The 22,449-nt window shown below is 37.7% G+C and overlaps 1 protein-coding gene across 6 annotated transcripts in view; it reads right to left on the bottom strand.

Annotated features, from left to right (window-relative positions):
- The window catches only part of ODR4 (odr-4 GPCR localization factor homolog), a 36,638-nt gene that overhangs the window by 9,205 nt on the left and 4,984 nt on the right, over positions 1–22,449 (bottom strand). For 5 of the 6 annotated variants that reach the window (XR_012160332.1, XM_073356701.1, XM_073356698.1 and 2 more), the window contains exons 3-12: positions 22,100–22,234; positions 21,568–21,663; positions 19,778–19,884; positions 18,308–18,344; positions 18,037–18,177; positions 16,993–17,088; positions 16,019–16,087; positions 13,840–13,968; positions 11,976–12,066; positions 9,337–9,522 (exon numbers count right to left, since the gene is read on the bottom strand). Coding sequence is in view for 5 of the 6 variants with exons in the window: in XM_073356701.1 (XP_073212802.1) it covers positions 9,337–9,522; positions 11,976–12,066; positions 13,840–13,968; positions 16,019–16,087; positions 16,993–17,088; positions 18,037–18,177; positions 18,308–18,344; positions 19,778–19,884; positions 21,568–21,663; positions 22,100–22,234 (1,087 nt within the window). In the remaining variant the exon portion in view is untranslated. The remainder of the gene's footprint in view (positions 1–9,336; positions 9,523–11,975; positions 12,067–13,839; positions 13,969–16,018; positions 16,088–16,992; positions 17,089–18,036; positions 18,178–18,307; positions 18,345–19,777; positions 19,885–21,567; positions 21,664–22,099; positions 22,235–22,449) is intronic. The other variant, XM_073356703.1, reaches the window with a different exon arrangement.

Here is a 22,449-nt window from a genome sequence, read left to right as displayed (position 1 = left end):
AGAGTGCTTTTCTTCAGGGGACACTCAGAGGAGCCATTCCTGCTGGGCTGTTTGCCTGTGGCTAAACAGAAATGTTCCCTGCTGTTAGCCACAGGGAGGGGGGAGGGTTGAGGGGGTAGCCACGCGGTGGGGGGAGGCAAAATGCGACCTTGTAACAAAAGCACATGTGCTATGTATGTAATGTTAACAGCAAGGTTTACCCTGAAAGAGTGTAGCCACTGTTTTATAAAATGTGTTTTTAAATACCGCTGTCCCTTTTTTTCCCCTCCACCAGCTGCATGTGTTTCAATGATCACAGGATCTTCTCCTTCCCAGACGCTAGTGAAGCTTAGAAAGAAAAAAAATGCACTCCAGATGAAATGTTCTCCGAGCTCATGCTGTCCTCCCACACTGACAGAGCACAGACGAATGTGTGGAGGCAAATAATGTCAGAGTGCAGGAAAGCACAAAATGACCGGGAGGAGAGGTGGCGGGCTGAAGACAGGGCTGAAGCTCAAATGTGGCAGCAGCGTGATGAGAGGAGGCAGGATTCAATGCTGAGGCTGCTGGAGGACCAAACCAGTATGCTCCAGTGTATGGCTGAGCTGCAGCAAAGGCAGCTGGAGCACAGACTGCCACTACAGCCCCTGTGTAACCAACCGCCCTCCTCCCCAAGTTCCATAGCCTCCACACCCAGACGCCCAAGAACGCGGTGGGGGGGCCACCGGCCAACCAGCCACTCCGCCACAAAGGATTGCCCAAAAAAAAAGAAGGCTGGCATTCAATACATTTTAAAGTTGTAAACTTTTGAAGTGCTGTGTGGCATTTTCCTTCCCTTCTCAACCACCCCTCCTGGCCTACCTTGGTAGTCATCCCCCTATTTGTGTGATGAATGAATAAAGAATGCATGAATGTGAAGCAACAATGACTTTATTGCCTCTGCAAGCGGTGATCGAAGGGAGGAGGGGAGGGTGGTTAGCTTACAGAGAAGTAGAGTGAACCAAGGGGCGGGGGGTTTCATCAAGGAGAAACAAAGAGAACTTTCACACCGTAGCCTGGCCAATCATGAAACTGGTTTTCAAAGCTTCTCTGATGCGTACCGCACCCTTCTGTGCTCTTCTAACCGCCCTGGTGTCTGGTTGCACGTAACCAGCAGCCAGGCGATTTGCTTCAACCTCCCACCCCGCCATAAACGTCTCCCCCTTACTCTCACAGATATTGTGGCGCACACAGCAAGCAGGAATAACAGTGGGAATATTGGTTTCGCTGAGGTCTAAGCGAGTCAGTAAACTGCGCCAGCGTGCCTTTAAACGTCCAAATGCACATTCTACCACCATTCTGCACTTGCTCAGCCTGTAGTTGAACAGCTCCTGACTACTGTCCAGGCTGCCTGTGTACGGCTTCATGAGCCATGGCATTAAGGGGGAGGCTGGGTCCCCAAGGATACATATAGGCATTTCAACATCCCCAACAGTTATTTTCTGGTCTGGGAAGTAAGTCCCTTCCTGCAGCTTTTAAAACAGACCAGAGTTCCTGAAGATGCGAGCGTCATGTACCTTTCCCGGCCATCCCATGTTGATGTTGGTGAAATGTACCTTGTGATCCACCAGAGCTTGCAGCACTATTGAAAAGTACCCCTTGCGGTTTAGGTATTCGGCGGCTTGGTGCTCTGGTGCCAAGATAGGGATATGGGTTCGTCTATGGCCCCACCACAGTTAGGGAATCCCATTGCAGCAAAGCCATCCACTATGACCTGCACATTTCCCGGGGTCACTACCCTTGATATCAGCAGATCTTTGATTGCGTGGGCTACTTGCATCACAGCAGCCCCAACAGTAGATTTGCCCACTCCAAATTGATTCCCAACTGACCGGTAGCTGTCTGGCGTTGCAAGCTTCCACAGGGCTATTGCCACTTGCTTCTCAACTGTGAGGGCTGCTCTCATCTTGGTATTCATGCGCCTCAGGGCAGGAGAAAGCAAGTCACAAAGTTCCACGAAAGTGCCCTTACGCATGCGAAAGTTTCGCAGCCACTGGGAATCATCCCAGACCTGCAACACTATGCAGTCCCACCAGTCTGTGCTTGTTTCCGGAGCCCAGAATCGGCGTTCCACAGCATGAACCTGCCCCATTAGCACCATGATGCATGCATTGGCAGGGCCCATGCTTTCAGAGAAATCTGTGTCCATGTCCTGATCAATCACGTGACCGCGCTGATGTCGCCTCCTCGCCCGGTATCGTTTTGCCAGGTTCTGGTGCTGCATATACTGCTGGATAATGCGTGTGATGTTTAATGTGCTCCTAATTGCCAAAGTGAGCTGAGCGGGCTCCATGCTTGCCGTGGTATGGCATCTGCACAGGTAACTCAGGAAAAAAGGCGCGAAACGATTGTCTGCCGTTGCTTTCACGGAGGGAGGGAGGGAAGGGGGGCCTGACAATATGTACTCAGAACCACCCGCGACAATGTTTTAGCCCCATCAGGCACTGGGATCTCAACCCAGAATTCCAATGGGCAGCGGAGACTGCGGGAACTGTGGGATAGCTATCCACAGTGCAACACTCTGGAAGTTGACTCTAGCCTCGGTACTGTGGAAGCACTCCACCGAGTTAATGCACTTAATGCACTTAGAGCATTTTCTGTGGGGACACACACACTCGAATATATAAAACCGATTTCTATAAATTCGACCTTATTCCGTAGGGTAGACATACCCTAAAAGATTAGGGCTGTTCAGCTTAGAAAAGAGACAACTGGTGGAATACGGGGGAGATTGAAGTCTTTAAAATCATGAATGGTGTGGGGGAAAGAAAGTGCTATTTACCCTGTCATACACACAAAAACCAGGAGTCACCCCATGAAATAGGCTGCAGGTTTAATACAAACACGAGGAAGTACTTTTTCACATAATGCACAACCAACCTGTGGAACTCATTGCTATGATGTTGTGATGTCCAAAAGCATAACTAGGTTCAAAAAGGACCTTGTTAAGTTCATGGAGGATAGGTCCATCAATGGCTATTAGTCAAGATCATTAAGCACTCAACCCCATGCTCAAGACAATCCTATACATCTGATGACCAGGAGCTGGGAGTGAAAAACATATATGGATAACTCCAGGGGGAGTGTACAGAACGGCAATTATGAAGCTCTGGTACAGGCCACTGTTGGAAACAGGATACTGGGGAAAATGGACCATGTCTAGTATGACAGCTCTTACGTTCTTATTAGTAATAGCAGCAGCAGCAGCATAGCACCAAAAGAATGCTAAGGGCTTTGCAAACCAGTTAAAGAGACAAAAAGGTAAAAAACTGTGATAAAGCATTTAAGTGACTTACATTCCTAAGGCCCATTTTCAACAGTGACTTTGACACTTAAGAGCTGAAGTCATTTTTCACAATGTTTCCCAGAACCTCTACTCCAAGAAGTTTTAGAAACTCAGGGCTAGAAGCTAAGATTTAAGCACATAAAACATTACTCACTTAAGTGGTTCCATTTAAGTCAATGGAACAACTGGGAAAACTGACTCAGGTACATAATCGTCCACAGAATTGGGTCCTAAACTGGGGCTTTACAAGAAGAAACTAAATTATTTTTTCTTAGAATGAAAAACAAACCTTCAGTTTTGTTTGTTATACTGCACTTTGTGTACTTGTACTGTTGAAATGCAAGGCTGCATAGAGGTTGTTTTTTTTTTTTAAATCATGACTAGAAATGGTTATAAAGGAGACCATAAAAACCAGCATTTAGATGTGAAAATATTTAATCTATTATTGTTACAGGTAACACCTAAGATTAAGTAATAAAGAGATTGGATGAGGGGAGGGGGGGAAGAGGGGATATCTTTTTTTGGTTTATTTTGTGCATTTGACAGAACTTCATGTGTAGTAGTTTCACCCATCCCCATCTGGATACCTCTTATCACTGTGTAGAAAAACTCCAAAATAAAGAGAAAAATTTTAAAACTGGGAAATCTGACTGTAAAACTTCCATTAAAGATGGGAATGGGAAGTGGTGCTCAGGGGCAATTTTTTTAAAAACTGGGTGGGTTTCAAGTTGACCGTGCCTCTCAATACGTTGTCCTCTTGTAAACAAATTGAGATTGTAACTAATATTACTTGTTAAATACACACACACACACAGAACAAAGCATCCATTAACCAATGCAAAAATATGGCACATAGGATTCCCAAACATTGAGGTCCTTCATTTTTCCATAGAAAAAATACAGCCCAGACAGTGGAAATAAAAATTTCTGTACACATCTTTGTCTGTGTATTTTAATTCTGGCCAATTTTTGAGACCGGGAGAATAATTTAGAATCCAGTCCTGTGTCTTTGCTAAAAGTGCCAACTGTTTGGTGGACACTTGTCCAGTTATAATTAGATTGAGGTCACTAACTGATTTCATACATAGAGGAAAACACATTGGCTACTGTTGACTTAGGCTGGAAATAAACCACTGATCTAAAATTGAAGGGTTCTGTATCCCAGCCAATTAACGGTACTTTCAGAATATGTGAATTTTCCCCCTCAAATATAAAACAAACACCGTTTCATTATTTACTTTAAGCATACACATAAAAATTCACCCAGATTGCTTCAACAAACAAGTGACTACATGGGGTGAATCTATTACTACTATCTGCCAATGGTGCAAGCAGGGGCTTCTATATTGGACTTTTCTGTAAATGTGAAGTTCCACCGGATTTAATCTGGGAAAGTTATGCCTAAGTGTTTTTTCCCCCGCAATTATGTTTCAATGTGTTCTTGTACCAGAATCCCTAAAGGATGGCCTTGTTCTATCTAGAATAAGATTTTCTACCCAGCAACTAATAATAATTTTAAAAATCACTTGTATTAAGGAGGAGCTTTGAGCACCAAATGATTTCACATTTCTAAGTAATATACTCTTTAACTCGACCCAATAACTTAATCTTTTAATGAAAGAACAACAAAAACAAAAAAAGAATTTACAGCCAATTATTAGCAAAATGTAAGGAAATGGAGACTGGAATCTAAAAATCTTAATACAACCTGTTGGTTGCTGGGTAAATATCTGGAAATTATTGACCATTAAAGTGGGTATAGCATTCAAGTTAGTAGCATGAGGAAGATGAAAATGTATTGTTGAGTTGCAGCAACAAAAAAAAAAAAAAAAAAGCCAGTACGATCCTAGCCTGTATCAAAATAATGTTATGAACATGACAAGGGAAATTATACAGTGAAATCTGTCTTAAGCAACCACTCAAGGGACCAAAGTCAATTACTCACTGGAGGTAGCAGTTCAACACAGGTAGAGCAGAACTGGACTCTGTATGTTTGGAGATACTCTGGGGTGGTCTTCTAAGACATGCTTTGCCTAACAGAGTGGCTTTTCACACAGGTTTCACTGCACCATCGTATCATAGCAGGGTATGGAGGCACCACTTGCAGTATTATGTTATGCTACAATATTATGTCTTGGCTGTTAGAAGTTACTTTTTGGATTAAGTCCATACATTTTACTTTTAGATGTAGAATCTAGATAAGGAAAGTTTTACTTTGTCAAAATATAAACAGAACTCTACATAAGTGAGGCTGCCTGACCCATTCATTAATCATCTAGGAATCACTGAGCAATACAAGGCAGTGCCCTCTGTCTCATGCACCAATTACAGAAATTGCTACACTTCCAGAAGTACTTTCACCATTTTATCACCAGCTATTGAAGTAAGTTTAAACAGGATCTGGGTTGATCAGATGGGTGGCTGGTGTATCATCTGAGATGTCTCATGTATGGCTAGCTTATGAAATTCTAACGCCATATAACTTACACACAAATGAGGTCATTTAAAAATCATCCAAGCTATCTCCCTTTGTGAAAGCATGTCTCTACATGTTTTTACTCCAGAAACCGATAGCCTTGTACTGTACGTATTTCATCATAGCAACTAATGAATACAACTGCTTAGCAACTTATTTAATGGGATGCAGAGGTTTCAAGTGCTAATCAAGAATAAAACTTGGATAATATTTCATTTACTACAACTACAGTTACCAGAAAAAAAAATACACATGCTCATCTGTTTACAGTGTGTGTAGAAATCTGCAGTTCAAATATTACAGTGAAGAAAATAATTTGATATTTAAGAACCTGTATTGGAAAGAAAAGCTAGAAACAGTGTTCTGTCTAAATATATATTTTAATAATAGTTTCAATTTCATAATAAAGTTCAGAATTTTGCATTCACAAAAAACCACCTTTTTCAGTCAGCATTTAAAAATCTTCATAACTCTGGTCAGGGTAATGTTGCTGGGGAGGGGGGAAAAACCACCCCCATCAGCTTTATATGGCTCTGTGATGGCATTCCTACAAGCACAGTTATCACACTGGGGGCTGTTACTCTTGAGAAGGACATTAATGCACATGGTTCACAGGATGGATTAGAAAATAAATAATAAATAAAATAAATACCTGTTCTTCGTAGTAAACCAAAGAAGATTAAAGCCTAGGACACATAATGCCCAAATCTAAAGCAGCACTGATATAATGCTGTGTACAATTGTCTAGTGCAGACGCTTTCTAATGCCAATATTCTCTGTCCCTAGCCTTCGCCAGACCTTAAACTGCCTTACAAAGAACAAGTGAACAATAAGAGATTACGGCCACTAAAACTGTATTTGTGTTTACCTACTCAATGTATTTAATTTGTTGGTGCCAGGAGCTAGGATTTAGTGAGGCCACTCGCTAATGCAAAGCTTTCAGTTGCTGATGTCAAAGCCCTGGAGGACCTTGGAACTACAATCTGAGAGAGTTGTTTATACTTTTCAGATATGACTTGTTAGTTCTTCTTACTATTTTCCATTTAAAAATTTTAAAGACTGAACCATTGCAGTGGGTCATTAGCATGAGCTACAATGAAAAGATATAATGAAAACACTTTTGTGACCAGAACATGTGGATCTAGTATACAAATAACTACTGTATGTAATTCTTAAAAATATGGCATTGTTCTGTGTTTTGAGCAAAAAAAGTTTAAATCCGTTTCATATATTGATTCTCTCCTAACCATATGAAGATATTAAACTAAAATAGTGTTAAACAGAATCACATAACCAAAATGTAAGCAGATTTTTCACTATTTAAAGTAATGAGCATATTTTTAGTAGACTGTTTTTAGAAATATCTATATTGTGTTACAGTAATTGAGGCATTTTAAATGGAATTTTAGAAACGGTCATATTTTCATCAAAAGCAGGTTTCTAAGATGTCTAACATTATGAGCATTGTCTTAACAGAAAGGGTCATGTCAAAATTCACTGCAAATGTTAGCATTAACTCTCCATTGTTGCAGCGCATCAAGTTTTAGGAATGCATGCTTAAGCTTTGAGAAACAAGTGATGCTATTCAACTGAAGACCATCCCTTTACATGAAAGATATCTCAGGAAAATTCCAAACTTGCGTTATGTCACAAAAATCACATAAATAAACTGCTGAGAGTACTTCTATGTGAAAGTACACAAGACCCACCTACATTTAAATTACTCCTTGTTTCCTTAAATATTTAAGTCTTCCTAGTCAGGCTGACAGTTAAGCTTATTTCTAAATTAGCAAGACAGACAGTCCCCTCAGACTCTCCAGTCTGTGATTCTATGTTAAGACTGGTATAGTGACCCAGGAGTTCACATTTGTTACTGGCTTGGTGAAATCTAATTATAGAATATAACACCAGTTTTGGGGTGTCTGCCCTGTTTTCCAACAGTCTTCCCTGAAGTAGGCACTCATGGTCGTGAGCCACTTCGGACAGCATGACACCTTCATTACAGCTCACCTACAGTATTCTGTTAGCTGTAATATTATTTTAACAAAAAACAATGTTAGTGTAACACCAGTGGGTTTTTTGGTTTGCTTTCATTTTAATTTTTTTATAATTAATCCCCAATTCATCCCTGTATACCGCCACTGAAGTGCATTGATTAACACCAGGGATGAATTTCACTCATTATTTCCAAAGTAGTTGAAACATAGGGACCTCAATTAATTTGGAACTGATGGAGGAGTTTCCGGCTAGTGATGAAATTCACTGAATAGAAATATGGAACTCATCACAAGAAATGAGCACAAGAAATCACATTCCGACCTACAGTCAACTCTACAGCAACATTTCACATTTTCCTCTTCAAACATATGCAGGTTTGAAGCAGTGAAAGTGGTATTAGCTATGATAAAACTAGAAAAGTATTAAAATGTTTTTGACTTAAGACATTACAAAATCATAGAATAAAACTCCTCTAACCATATTGGGGGAAGAGAGAGAGAATAAGCATGCCTCAGATATTAAGATCTATTATGGGCTATATTTTCCAACCACAACAACATTTGATTATCTCACCTGGAAAGGGATAAATTTTTTCCTTATGAGTTAGTAACTGCAGTCAGGTGATACAGGAGTGAAACTCTATAAAGCTAATTATACCACAAAATACTTCTAATTTTAAAAATAGAAAAGTATGAAAAAACCCTCATAACTGGAATACAAAAGTTATATACAGATAGAGTGTTAATTATGATGACAAAATAGTTATTTAGCATGCAATGGAATTCCATGTTAAATTAAATGGAGAGCACTCCCCCCACCAAAAAAAGTCTTGCACAACACATTTGACACAGACAAATTAAAACTCAGAATAATGAGATAAAAACCCCAAACAAAACTCCCAACAAAAATGCTGGAAATACATTTTTACATTTACTGTGAAAACATTTGTTTTGATGAAAGCATTGTTCTAGTTAAAATATTAAGCTACTGAGCAAGTTCTTGACTAAAATATAAGAGGTCAGAAAGTTCATATGTGGTGCAGTTTTTGTCTCAGTCTTTAAGAAAATCTATTTATAAATTCCTCATGAAATAAGGTCACCAATAACTCAACACACTGCAATCATGGAGTTTTAAATTAATTACATTAATTTCTTGATGGAGCCTTGTATATTGCTACAATAAAAGATTTAAGATTATTTTTGCATTTTTGTGGGTTGTGACTAAATTACCAACATTTTTGCCATCTTACCTTGAAGCTCTAGATAGCTGAAGTGCTGATCTATGACACAACCCATGAGAAAGCAAAAACATATCAAGTAACTCTTTATTATGTACAAAATATGGCAGCCTTAAGCATCTTATTCCTGTAATATAAAGTAAGTATATTTAAAGTGTAATTACACTAGTATACACAAGAGCTACAAGATACGAAGTTAGCCAGATTTAAGCCTTGATGCACTCAGTGTAATGTAATGAACCACAATAAAGTCTATTGGTTAATTTATCCGTAATCCCAGTTATAGTCTAATTTGGTTCTTCACTCAGATGCTATATTTACCTGTGTTTATTTCCTCGGCTATGTGTATAGCTTCCCCATGCACAACTTGATCCAATATCTCAGAAAAACGCTCTTGGATTTCGCCAGCCGTTTCATCTCCAAATTTATAATCACACAGCATCACATTTGATCCAGCAATGGAGGCAAACACTCTGTGAGGCAAGGCATGAAACTCTCTCTCAGAATCTAGCAAGAAAGGGAAATACCATACAAAAACTTGTGTAGCTGTGGTAAAGACATTTCAATAATCAGCATACATTATACAAACAGTTGTAAACAGGACTGTCCAAGGCATCATGTAAAAGTCTGATTTCAAACATTTCCAGCCTAATTGTTACTGTTTCATGTAAGTTCTAGACACTTATATTTGTAAATGGAAATTATATTCCTACTAACTAAAACTTTTCATATATTTTTCACATAACACTCTTCAGTGGTCCTTAGAAATAGCCAAACAACCTTAAAAATTATTTTGAATTGAAAATGTTGACCAGGCCCTTTATCACTTTAGAAATGATACAAAGAGCACTCTCAGGAAGGTTGGAGATAAAGGAATTGATGCATGTGCCAAACAGTACACAATTTCAGCATCATAAAGGATATCAAACAATTAGTTATTGTTTTATGTAGTTAACAGCCATGGAGTACAAGTGCCACCTAGAGAGAGAATGGAAAACTGCATGCAAATGATAAAAGCTACTCCTGCCATATTCCCCATTTTGGATAATGTTAGCTAAAATAATATTTACAATGAGTTTATTTCTCAGTACACATAGCACCATAAACATAACTTAATGTCATCTAAAGTAGATGAAGACGACTATTTGGCAGCATTCAATTTTCCTTTCAGTTACTCAAACAGTTACTCTTTATGTTTTAAAAAACAAAACAAAACACACACCCACCCAAAACATCACAAGACATTTTCCTCCTCTCCAACTTAGCAGATCTTAGGTAGGAGAAAATAACATTTCACACAGCTGATCACATAGCATTTGTCATTTTAAAACATTCCTTTAAAATTATTATACAGTATGAAGGATAATGAATGGATATAAACTGGCCATTAGGAAGTTTAGACTTGAAATTAGACAAAGGTTTCTAACCATCAGAGGAGTGAAGTTCTGGAACAGCCTTCCAAGGGAAGCAGTGGGGGCAAAAGACCTATCTGGCTTCAAGATTAAACTCGATAAGTTTATGGAAGAGATGGTATGATGGGATAACATGATTTTGGCAATTAATTGATCTTTAACTATTCATGGTAAATAATCCCAATGGCTTGTGATGGAATGTTAGATGGGGTGGGATCTGAGTTACAACAGACCATTCTTTCTTAGGTATCTGGCTGGTGAATCTTGCCCACATGCTCTGGGTTCAGCTGATTGCCATATTTGGGGTTGGGAAGGAATTTTCCTCCAGGGCAGATTGGAAGAGGCTCTGGGGGTTTTTCGCCTTCCTCTGCAGCATGGGGCACGGGTCAGTTGCTGGAGGATTATCTGCACTTTTAAGTCTTTAAACCACGATTTGAGGACTTCAATAGCTCAGATAGGCGAGAGGTTTATTGCAGAAGTGGGTGGGTGAGATTCGGTGGCCTGCATTGTGCAGGAGGTCAGACTAGATGATCGTAATGGTCCCTTTGGACCTTAATATCTATGAGTCTGATGGATAACTTAAGCATGAACCAACTGAGATAGTATTGGTATACTAATTTGGTTTCACGGTTTGTAATTATATTAAGATACAAAGTTCACTATTATGGAGAATAAATGTATGTAGTGAAAACAATTCTGGCCTTGAAATTAATACAAACCCAGATAGCCTTGCAATTCATTCAATATGCTGAGCTGACATGCAAGATACATACCTTTTCATTTAAATGTAAAGTGAATTTTGTATATTATATATATGAAACCTCAGAGGTGAAATACTGGAGACTAACACTACATGGGCTACATTTGTACATCTGGATAGGAGCATAACAATTCCCATACTGGCTCAGACCTGAGGTCCATCTAGTCCAGTATCCTGTCTCTAACAATGGTCAGCATAAGATGCTTTAGAGGAAGGTGTAAGACTCCTGCTGCAGGCAAATGTGGTATGGTCTGTCCTGCATGTTAGGTCTCCCCCAAATCCCTAATAGTTAGGATATGGATAATTCTTTTTTGAATCTTGCCAAGTTCGGTATATTGTTTATTTCCCTGTTGGGTGTGGACATCACAAAAATAATTGGCTGATTCTGACTAAGTGTCAAAGCCCTTCTGTATTTGAGATCTTGATGCTGAGTCCATGACTATGGGGTACTGTACTGAGGGTCAACTATGCCAAGAAGGGAATAAAGTGGAAGTTTAATTTACACTCGGGGCAAGAAGGTATTTAATAAACATTATGGGGGAAAATGCAGGCCAAAAGTACAATGTCTGAAGTTGAACGAAATCCTTCTGAAGTGGACAGCTGAAAAAAGAGGCAAAGGAGTGACAAGTACAATTTATGCTGCCTGATACACTTTTGCTTCCCTCTAACTACACCCAGATTTCAGTATTTCAGATTGAATCCTGATGACTATCAGTAAGGAACTCCAGGAAAACAAAAGGCAAATTACATTAGAAAAAGATAATTTGCTTTCTTCTCTAGTCTCCTACTTTTTTTGGCAGGTGCCTCATTTATAATCAGATCTTCAAACAATATTTCACAACGATCAGAGAGTGTGTTTATTATATCCCTCTTCAAAGCCTGCAAGGACAAAACAAAAAACACACAATAAACACAAATACCTTGCAAACTAGCTGACATGGTGATTCCCAAGAAACAACCATAGTAAAAAAAAAAAAAGTCTCAGTTTGTCCTCTGCATTTAGGCCAACTTAACCATGATATGCATTAACAAAATCAAAATATAAAAAACAGGAATAAAAAAAAAAATGCCTGACAAAGGGAACCTAGTACCAAAAAACCAAAACTTTCCCCTTCAGTATCCTACCATAACAACAACAAATCATCAAGAAGTGTGATTTTATTATTATCTGCTTGTTTTAAATAAGCTTCAATATTGAAAATAAGCATATGATCAAACTCAGGAGACTGGGTTATGTTCTTGGCTCTACAACAGATTTCCTGTATCTTCTTGGCCAAGTTACAGGCTCTCTTTAAAACTTTCCTAATCCCACAATGATTTTAAGAGACCTAATTCATTAATGTCTGAACGGCTTGGCACGCCACACACAAAGCTGCAATAGAATAATTAGGCTATCGAGACAAATACTGCTCTCACATATGCTGCTCCTCCATTAAAAACCACCCCCTCCACTGAAACTAATCAGAGTACAATATAGCCCGTCACTATAACTGGTCTGTTAAATAAAACCGTTTTATGCAGTTAGGAGGTTTCCTAAACATAATAGAAGTTATCTGTTTATGGTGCTTTTTAGTTATGCAAAATGCTAGTTTGATTTTAAAAAGGTGTTGCCAATCAAAAGTTAGTAATGTTAAATTTATAAAACCTGCTTCATCAAGTCACAATATTCTCTGTTGCGTTATTGATTTTTATGTATTTTTGTTATGAACATTATGAGTGAAATCTTGTTTGCATTAAAGTCTGTAAGAGTTTTGCCAGTGTTCAATGGTGCTTGAATTTTATCCTTTGTCTTTAGTTTGGCTATGTCTACGCTAGCTCCTTTTGTCGGTATATCTTAGGTCACTCAGTATTTTTATATGAAAAAACACCCTTCTGAGTGACGTAAGTTACACCAAGAGAAGCGCCGGTGTGGACAGCGCTATGTCAGCGGGAGACACTCTCCCACCGACATAGCTACTGCCGCTCGTTGGAGGAGGTTTAATTACGTCAATGGGACAGCTTTCTCCCATCGGCATACAGCAGCTACGCCGCTGTAAGGTCTCTAGTGTAGACATAGCCTTACTCACTAACAGAAATGGGAGATTATATGCACAATTTCAAAACATGTGGTCTGTTACCATGCAGAAGGTTGCAACATGGAAAAATACTGACTGTCATGTTCAGTACTTTTTTGGACAATATTAGAAGTGCAGCAGGACAACAGAAAAGATCACTTTGATTTAGAAGTACTACTCCAAATACATTTCAAAAGAGTAACTGGAGTACCTAATCTGCCTACATTTTTCCTCTGGCAAGTACAATACGTAACATACAGAAGTCATTCCTTTAATTTTAAGAAAACTTTACACCAAGCATTACCACCACTAGACTAAGAGTAAGTTAGGATTTCTTAGGAGGACAAAAACAACACTAGTAGAGATCTAAAATGAACTGCTTCTAAATAAAATTAAAAACTTTTTGAAAAATTTATTTTCTTGAACAATAAAAAGGACTTCTAAAAATTCCAAACTATCACTCTAGCTGTCTGGAGTTCAGACTTTTTGGAGCCCAGTTTGGACCTCTATTATCCCACCAAAGGCAAATGCAGAACAATAATTTTAGGGTTCTAGTAAAATATTTGGGAAAAGCAATGAAGGAGAGTGCATTCAATACCTGAATAGCATCTTTAACTTTTGGCTTGTTATTATGGATGTAAGCTCTGCATTTCACAGCACCTTTAAGATTAATGGAACCACGGCAGACTTGCACCATTGCTGCAGATCGATGGCCTGAACTCTGGGACTGAAAAATAAACACATTTCAATTATAATGTTACCTATGCATCTGCAATATGGTCAGTCATGAAGCCACTACAAATTTCAATTAACAGCACTTAAACATTTTAAGTACTTGGTAAAATGTGTGTTATTCTCCTCTCGCAGTTAATACCTTTTAGCAAGTAACTTAAATATGAAGCTCCGTCTTAATAGTTTTGTCCTTTTCCAGTTGGTAAATTCTTTAAAATTTGCTTTTCCAGGAACTTATAATTTCTTGCAATTAATGTATTTTATGTTTACTTCTCATCAGCATGCAAATAGACATCAATGGTGATGCTAGCAAGGTTGTGAAAATAGCTCCCTCAGCTTGTTTTTGAAGTTTGGTCACCACTGTTTTAACTGAAAATAAAATTAATTCTATAGCCCTAGAATGTGTAAAATGCTTACATTATTTTTAAACAGCCTGTTGCTAATATGAATACAGTATCTTCCCAGTAACCTCCCTTGTACACTACTTTTTGAAGCCTTTTTTTAAGTGACAGAAAGTTTGTCTACTTACTGTATTAGTAAGTATAATCTAGAATATCTACGTTGTGTTGTTTGAGTATTTTTCTTACAGCAGAATCATCCACCAGTCCTATAATTAATTAGGAAGACATTTTTATCTGGTCATATTTGGAACTAGATCAAAGCTAATATCCATGGAGTCCTTACCCTATTTTAGGGCAAACTATAATGTTTGTGTGGCAAGAGGGAGACCATTATGGAAATCCCTTCAGTCCGATATTCTCCTTTGACTATCCCAAAGATGTTCACAGAACAATTAGCGATTCCAGTATAAACAGTATTGTCGGAGACCAATAGTTTGACTGTAAACATCTGCCCTTTGCACAGAGCATAAATGGGCATCTCTCACAAGAAAAATAAACTTACATTATTACTATTTTGATTAAATTTAAAGATGTCATGAACTTTGTGTAACCTTCAACAGGCCAGTTGGGCTCTGATCACACAAACTATTTGAAATAAGATGCTTTTTTGCACTTTTTTTTTTGGTGAGTAAATTAAACCTCTGAAACAACTCAACTAGGAACATCACCTATAGTCTTTAAAATCAGAATTGGATGTCTGTCTTCTAAAATAGTGGTTCTCAACCAGAGGTACACGTACCCCTGAGGGTACTCAGAGGTCTTCCAGGAGTACATCAACTCATCTAGATATTTGCCTAGTTTTACAACAAGCTACATAAAAGCAGAAGTGAAATCAGTATAAACTAAAATTTCATACAATGATTTGTTTATACTGCTCTATACACTGATATGTAAGTAAATATTTATGCCCCAATTGATTTATTTTATAATTATATGGTAAAAAGAAAGTAAGCAATTTGTCAGTAATAGTGCACTGTGACACTTTTCTATTTTTAAGTCTGATTTTGAAAGCAATTAGTTTTTAAGTGAGGTGAAACCTGGGTGTATAGAAGACAAATCAGACTCCTGAAAGGGGTACAGTAGAAAAGGTTGAGAGCTGCTGTTCTAAAAAAATATGTGCTCTAGCTCAACCAGAAGGTATGGGCTTGAATCAGAAACCACTTGATAAAAATGCTATGATCTGTGTTACACAAGAGGTCAGACCATAGATGAGCACAATGGTCCCTTCTGGCCTTAAGATCTGTAAGCCTTTTTTGTGCAGGTGAACCCATATAGCCACACAAAGCCCCACTGAAATAAATAGAGCCTGGTAGGTGCAGGATTCTGCCCAACATGAGCAGTTTACAGAATTTAACATCTCTAGGCCTCAGTTTCCCTCCCCTCCAACTATACTGTATGATCCTCAGGTGCTCTATCAGGACCTGATACTTCCACTGAAGTCAATAACAATAACTTGGATAAGTCCCTACATACCAGAATTATATTAATTTGAACAAGAAACCAAACCTATAGTGGGGAGGAGTTGTTAAAAAAGACATTTTCAATTTTTACGTCATGCCCCTTTTTTAGGCTAGGCATCTGAGAATAAAGCTTTATGCAATACTGCACTTAACCTTACCAGCATTTTCTACACACAATGCTTACCAATTGTGTCAGAACCTTCACATCAAAGGGTTGAATACGGTGTTGAATATTTCCTCTTGAAGACTTTTTCTGAGATAAAAGGAGAAAATGGTATATGAAATATACAGAACACATATCTGTATCTACCATACCTAGGTGCTCCAATGGCCTCTAGCACCGTAGTACCAGTTTGTAGATTTTAGAAAGAAAATTGAGATATAGAAACCACCTTAAGGACACAGTTAATAAAAAGTTAGGAATCTTTGGAAAAAATTAGTAGTAGTGGTTTTAGTACCAAAAAAACTGCACAGTTTTAGATGATCTCATTAAAATCTTCTTGAGTGGCTCACTCTTCACCTCTAAAAACTGCAACAGAAATAAAGCTGTTGAAGTCACCCATAAAAGTCAATCTAATCTTCAGCATATGGGCAGAATTCTTATACACCAGTCCTCCCTAACTTATCCTTCTTTTTACTACTTCTACAATCATCCCTTTTTTGCTTCAAGGACAGGTGGAGAATAGGCAGCAGGTTTAATGCAAGCAAAAGGAAGTATCTCCTCAGACAATGCACAATCAACCTGTGGAACGCTCTGTCAGAGGATGTTGTGAAGGACAAGACTATAACAGGGTTCAAAAAAGAACTAGATAAGTTGATGGAAGATAGGAAGGGATGGTGTCCCTAGCCTCTGTTTGCCAGAAGCTGGGAATGGGCGACGGGGAATGGATCACGTGATGATTACTTGTTCTGTTCATTCCCTCTGAAGCACCTGGCATTGGCCACTGTTGGAAGACAGGATACTGGGCTAGATGGACCTTTCATCTGACCCAGTATGGCAATTTTTATGTAAGAGAAAAGCAATCCTTTATATTAATTACATGGCACATGCCAGTTAGAAGTAAAATATTCTACAGAAGACCTTTCAGCCACTAATATTACCATACCAGACATTTTGAGTGACACATCGATATTAATTCTATACTATACAGCACACACCTGCCCTTCCAATAGCTCTGTGTCATCTTCTTTAGCTTGCCCGTTGATCAGAAAAACACCTTCCTCTATCTGTTTTGCCCACCGGGTTAATCCGTTCTTTAAAAACCAAAAAACACAGAAAGATTGTAAGTATATATTTTGAGAAGAAAGCTTCTCTAAAAAGAAAAAGAAAAGGAGTACTTGTGGCACCTTAGAGACTAACCAATTTATTGGAGCATAAGCTTTCGCATCTGATGAAGTGAGCTGTAGCTCACGAAAGTTTATGCTCCAATAAATTGGTTAGTCTCTAAGGTGCCACAAGTACTCCTTTTCTTTTTGCGAATATAGACTGCTACTCTGAAACCTCTAAAAATAAACTACACTTTTGGTTGAATATTGCCACAAAACCCACCAACACTCCAAAACTACTGTAATGCACGTTTAAATCATTAACCAAAGAAAGACATTAAATCCTAACCAAATTTCAGACCTCTCATCCATCTGCATTATACTGATAGACAACATACTACTCACAATACACCTCTTAATCTACATTTCCTAAAGTAAATAGAAATATTAATTTTAATTTTTATTGGCCTAAATATAAAGCTAATTTGCATAACCACCTATATGGAAGACATGACATGTGGATTTTGTTTTTCCATAAGATGGGGTGGGGCTTATTAATAGTGAATGGGCAATGAGAGCACCCCATTTTCAAATCCTATCAAAACCAGACCCTGCATCAAATGAAGAGAAAAAGGAAAAGATGTTATCTTCTTTACACACTCCTAAAAATGTTTCTTAATAATTTAAATAGAATAAATACAGGAAAATAAAAATCTTGAAAGATTTCTCTCCTTATGCTTTTTTATGCTTAATGCAGCAAGTGAGTTGTGTATAAGGAACTTATTACCTTATAGATTTAACTGCCAGTAACAAATCATTAATTCTATTCCCCTACCTACTCCATATTTTCATAACACATTATTCATTTCTAAGCAGTACAATTGTATGTACAATATTAAAGGAGTAAGCAATAGTGTATTGTTATTATTTAGTTACCCTAGTATTTTTCTCTAGTTCATAGCTGACTGATGTAGCAGAAAGTGGGATGTGGATATTAACATTAATTGTGCACTCCAAGGATAGCCAGAAGGCAGACAGGCCACTTTGGTACTTCCAGTCTGCTGGCTTAGGTGAACTCTGGGAGGAAAAGACAGGGTTTTATTTTTAAAATGTAGTAAATATAATGGCTTAATACAATATTACAAATGTGAAATAAAATCTATTTCTTCTGAACTTTATAAATCTTACATACAGTAGTCAATCTTACCTTTGGATCTTGCATATCATAGGTTCGACAAAGTATCCTTTATTAATTAAGGAAAAAATTCAGTGAAACATGCTTAAAAGGAATAAAAACTAAGGAACAAAATAAAAACAAATATTTTAAATTAACTTATAATTTATCATTTATGTTCACTATCTTCTTATTTTCCAGAGCCAAGTTTTTAATATTGTAGAGAATGTTCTCACACTGATGGGAATAAAAAAAAAAGTTTCACCTGTAAACTACACGTATTACAGAAATGATGTGCCTGCCTTTCAAATATGTATCAACACTGATTAGCTATTCATATGGATAGCTAATCAATCAATGGTGATATGTATTTTACACTTGCAAACCCTGATGTCTCCCATACTTCTCTAGAATTGTGCTCTCTCTCTCTCCTGGCCTCCTCCAGAGCAATACTTCTCCCCCATCAAACTGCTGAGCCCCAGTTCTCCATGATCCTCACCTGCACAGCTATTTCACTGACTTACAACATTCTTCCCACCATGCCTGTTACTTCCCCATCATAATCAACCTTTAAACTATTTTTTATTATTACAATTGCAAGTTACAGTGCCACAGAGAAAGACATCAGATGTTATTTTGGGTGCCTTTGATATTTAAAACAAGAACATCACTTTTACAAATTAAACGTGGGAGTGAAGTAGCGGGGCATTGTGAGAAGTAGCAATATGCACAGAGAGTGCAAGGGAAAACCTGAAGATGCTGCTGGGAAGAGGCTCTCCTTTCTGATGAGCCATAAGTGGTTCATTAAAATAGATCTCTACTCCCTTGTGCTTCCCCATCCAGGCCCCTCCCTGCTGATCACCCTCTTTTTCCCTCAACTTCCTTCCACCAGTAGAAACCCCTATATCTTTATCCTCATTCTGAACAAGTGTATAGCCTTCAACTCCGACAAGAAATATAATACAGAATGGAAATCTGTGTGCACTAGTGTAACTTCTACATGAAAACTACTACCAAATGAGTTTTATATGAAAGGGTGATCTCTAACAGAAAAACATTCTACATTTACTATCTGCAATCAGACACCATACCTCACCTACTTACATGCATCATACAAAAATTAATATAATGTAATTTACCAAGGACACACCAACCCTACAATCAATCAAAATGCATGACCATATAACCAGTAAACATGCTCAAAGTTATGGCTGCATGTGGTTGAGCAGAGTGAAGGTGGAGAATGTGGTCTGTGAACAGTGGAAGGACAGTAACTGAGCTTGAGCAGGGGAACCGATAAATTGAGTGCAGAGTAGATGCCTTGCTTTTTATGATATGAGTTGTTGGAATATCCATCCTAGCAACCCTTGACACAAAGGCAATAAAGATTTTTGGGTGGCAATAAGTATACAGTTAGACCAGACAGATTATATAGATCCTGCACTATATTATATTTCAATACACTGTATCAAAAGACATTATATTTTTGCTATAGAAGGATACTTCTTTGTAGCAGAACAAACATGAAGAGCCATTCTGTCAGAGACCTCCTCCTCAGTAAAGCTCCAGAGCCTCTTTTTAACTACAGACTTTTCTACTGAAAAAACTAGCTGAAGAAGAAGGAAAAGTATGTTATGGGATTTTTCTTCATAGCACAAACAAAAATTAATGCAAGCAGTTATTGTTGCTGAAAACAGCGCTGTATTTCAGTTTTAAAACAAAACAGCACGTCAGTTTTGCTACAAGTCAGTTTCTCAGCTGTATAACACTTTGTAATAGAACCAAAACGGGAATATTTGCAAATGCACATGCTGCAAATATACAAACTGAAACTGATGGAAAGATTTGTGCAAACCCTTGGGAACGGTCACTGCCACTCTGATGCCAGCATCCATTTTCCAAGGACCTTATGGCTTTTAATTATAATCTAACATAAAATCTGACAGTCTGAAGGTTGGCTCATCTCAGATCATCCCATTTTCAGACAGTACAGGAACTAAAAATACGTGGTTTTAAGTTAGGCTGGTGCCGCTGTTAAATGTCTGAAACATCACATATGAAAGACTCAAGTGCTGGAGAGGATGTTAATGAAAATATCTAATATGTAGACTTTACATTGAACAGCATCTTTCTGGACATGCTACAGTACAAAGCAGCACAACCACTATCACACAAATCTTCAAAACAAGAACAAAAACAAATCTACTGACTTAAGTTCATTTTGCACTTTTAAAAAAACCCTTCATAGACTTGTTCATGCCCCGCTCATAGACCTGGTTTCTTTCTTCACCTTCCTCTTCTCAGTTCCTCAATACAATCTGACATAATTCCCTGCAGCTTCTGATATTTGTAACAGCTTTCTCATATCTCTCCATCTCATCAACTCTCTCTTCAGACCACATCTGAAAACTTAAAGTCTCATTTGCCTCCACATTTCCAGTTCCCACTTCAAACCATTTAACTCTGTGAGACAATTTGGAAGACAGTTGGTATGAAAAAGAAAATACATCAAATAAAGTTATATAATAATAACAGAGATGAAAGAATTACTCTTATTTTGTCTTTTGCCACATCTTAGGTAAGTTATCTACACAAGTATCTGTCCCAATATTGAGTAACAATCATAATGCTTCCACTGGATTAAAGTGATGATCACTTTAGATATATAGTGATGATCACTTTAGATAAGCTATTACCAGCAGGACAGTGGGGTGGGAGGAGGTATTGTTTTATGATCTCTGTGTGTATATAAAGTCTGCTGCAGTTTCCACGGTATGCATCCGACGAAGTGAGCTGTAGCTCACGAAAGCTCATGCTCAAATAAATTGGTTAGTCTCTAAAGTGCCACAAGTACTCCTTTTCTTTTTACTGATATATAGGTTACTATAAGTGGGACTGGTAGCACTGCCCCATATAAAAGCTGCCCCACACCACCCATTTTAAGAGCTTCTTTTCAGTTGCTTAAAGCTTTGTCAAGCTTTAATCACTGGGACTGAAATTTTATATGCCTGGTGTCTGCCTCAGGCTGAATTTTTTTTTGAAAAATTTTAGTCAAAATGGTTACAGATGTTTTCAAGAATAATGTTGTTGAAATATATATAGTTTTGCCCATGTTGAAAAATTCAAGCAATCTTTTACTGCAAACCATTTATCTGGTATATTTTTGGTTTCCGTTTCAGATAATCCAGTTAATAAATATAGCTAAGACGTCAGTGATAGAAAATTACTCTGCTGCATAAATTAAAAAAAAAAAAAATCCAGCTCCTTCCTGTGGACATTATCTACCCACTTACCTTGCGCAAAGCATTTTGGATGTCTTTTGCCAGTTCTGGAGCTGCAACAATAAATACACCAAGAACTAGCAGTCCTCCAGGGAGCATTCTAGACAACTTACAAAATAAACAGAAAAGCAAATTATTAATTACTATTATGATTATAAAGTTCTATAAACTATATCACTTGGTTTACTATTTTTTTTTAAAGGTATTGGAACACAGATGTAGAATAAACTGCAAGACTAAAATTAGCAAGGCTATTTCTCAACTTCACAATCCCTTAATTTAAAAATACTCTATTCTTCCATTTTATCATCATATATTTCATGCAAGTTTTGTGCTTAAAAACTATAGAGCCACCTGCATTTTTGGAAAAGACTACTTTTTAATATTGGTTGTAGTCGTGTAAGGTTTTGATCAATTAACAAAATCAGTGCCATCAAAGGACTCATGAGAAGACTCTTATGCATAAAAATTAGGATTTGAAGTTCAGAAGAATTTCAAAAACTTATTTCTTACAATAAGTATACATCTTCTGAAAGTGTTTTACCTGACTAGCATGTGCTGTTACCCATTCTTCATCAATGTCAGCCAATTCTGGACGATAATTTTTGTTGCTTTCATTTTGCTCTTCTCTTGGAGGTGTTCGAATAGCCAGAATCACATAATCTCTTTGTGGTGAACACTTTAGGGGGGAAAAAAAACAAAACAAAACACAAAAGACTATCAGGTTGGTATCGATTTTAAAAGAAAATCACAGTGTAATATATAGCACATTTTGAGCTGCTGTGTAGTTCATCTCTATAATGCTCCAGGTTTTGGGGTTCGTTTTTTTTTTTTAAAATCGCACATGGAAATATTTTCTCTCCCTTGTCTTTAACTCTTAAATGAGCTCAAAGA

Source organism: Lepidochelys kempii, chromosome 8, assembly GCF_965140285.1.
Source record: "Lepidochelys kempii isolate rLepKem1 chromosome 8, rLepKem1.hap1, whole genome shotgun sequence".
In the NCBI taxonomy this organism is placed as follows: Eukaryota; Metazoa; Chordata; order Testudines; family Cheloniidae; genus Lepidochelys; species Lepidochelys kempii.
Note: the sequence above shows the minus strand (reverse complement) of the source record. Positions and strands in the feature narration are given on the sequence as shown.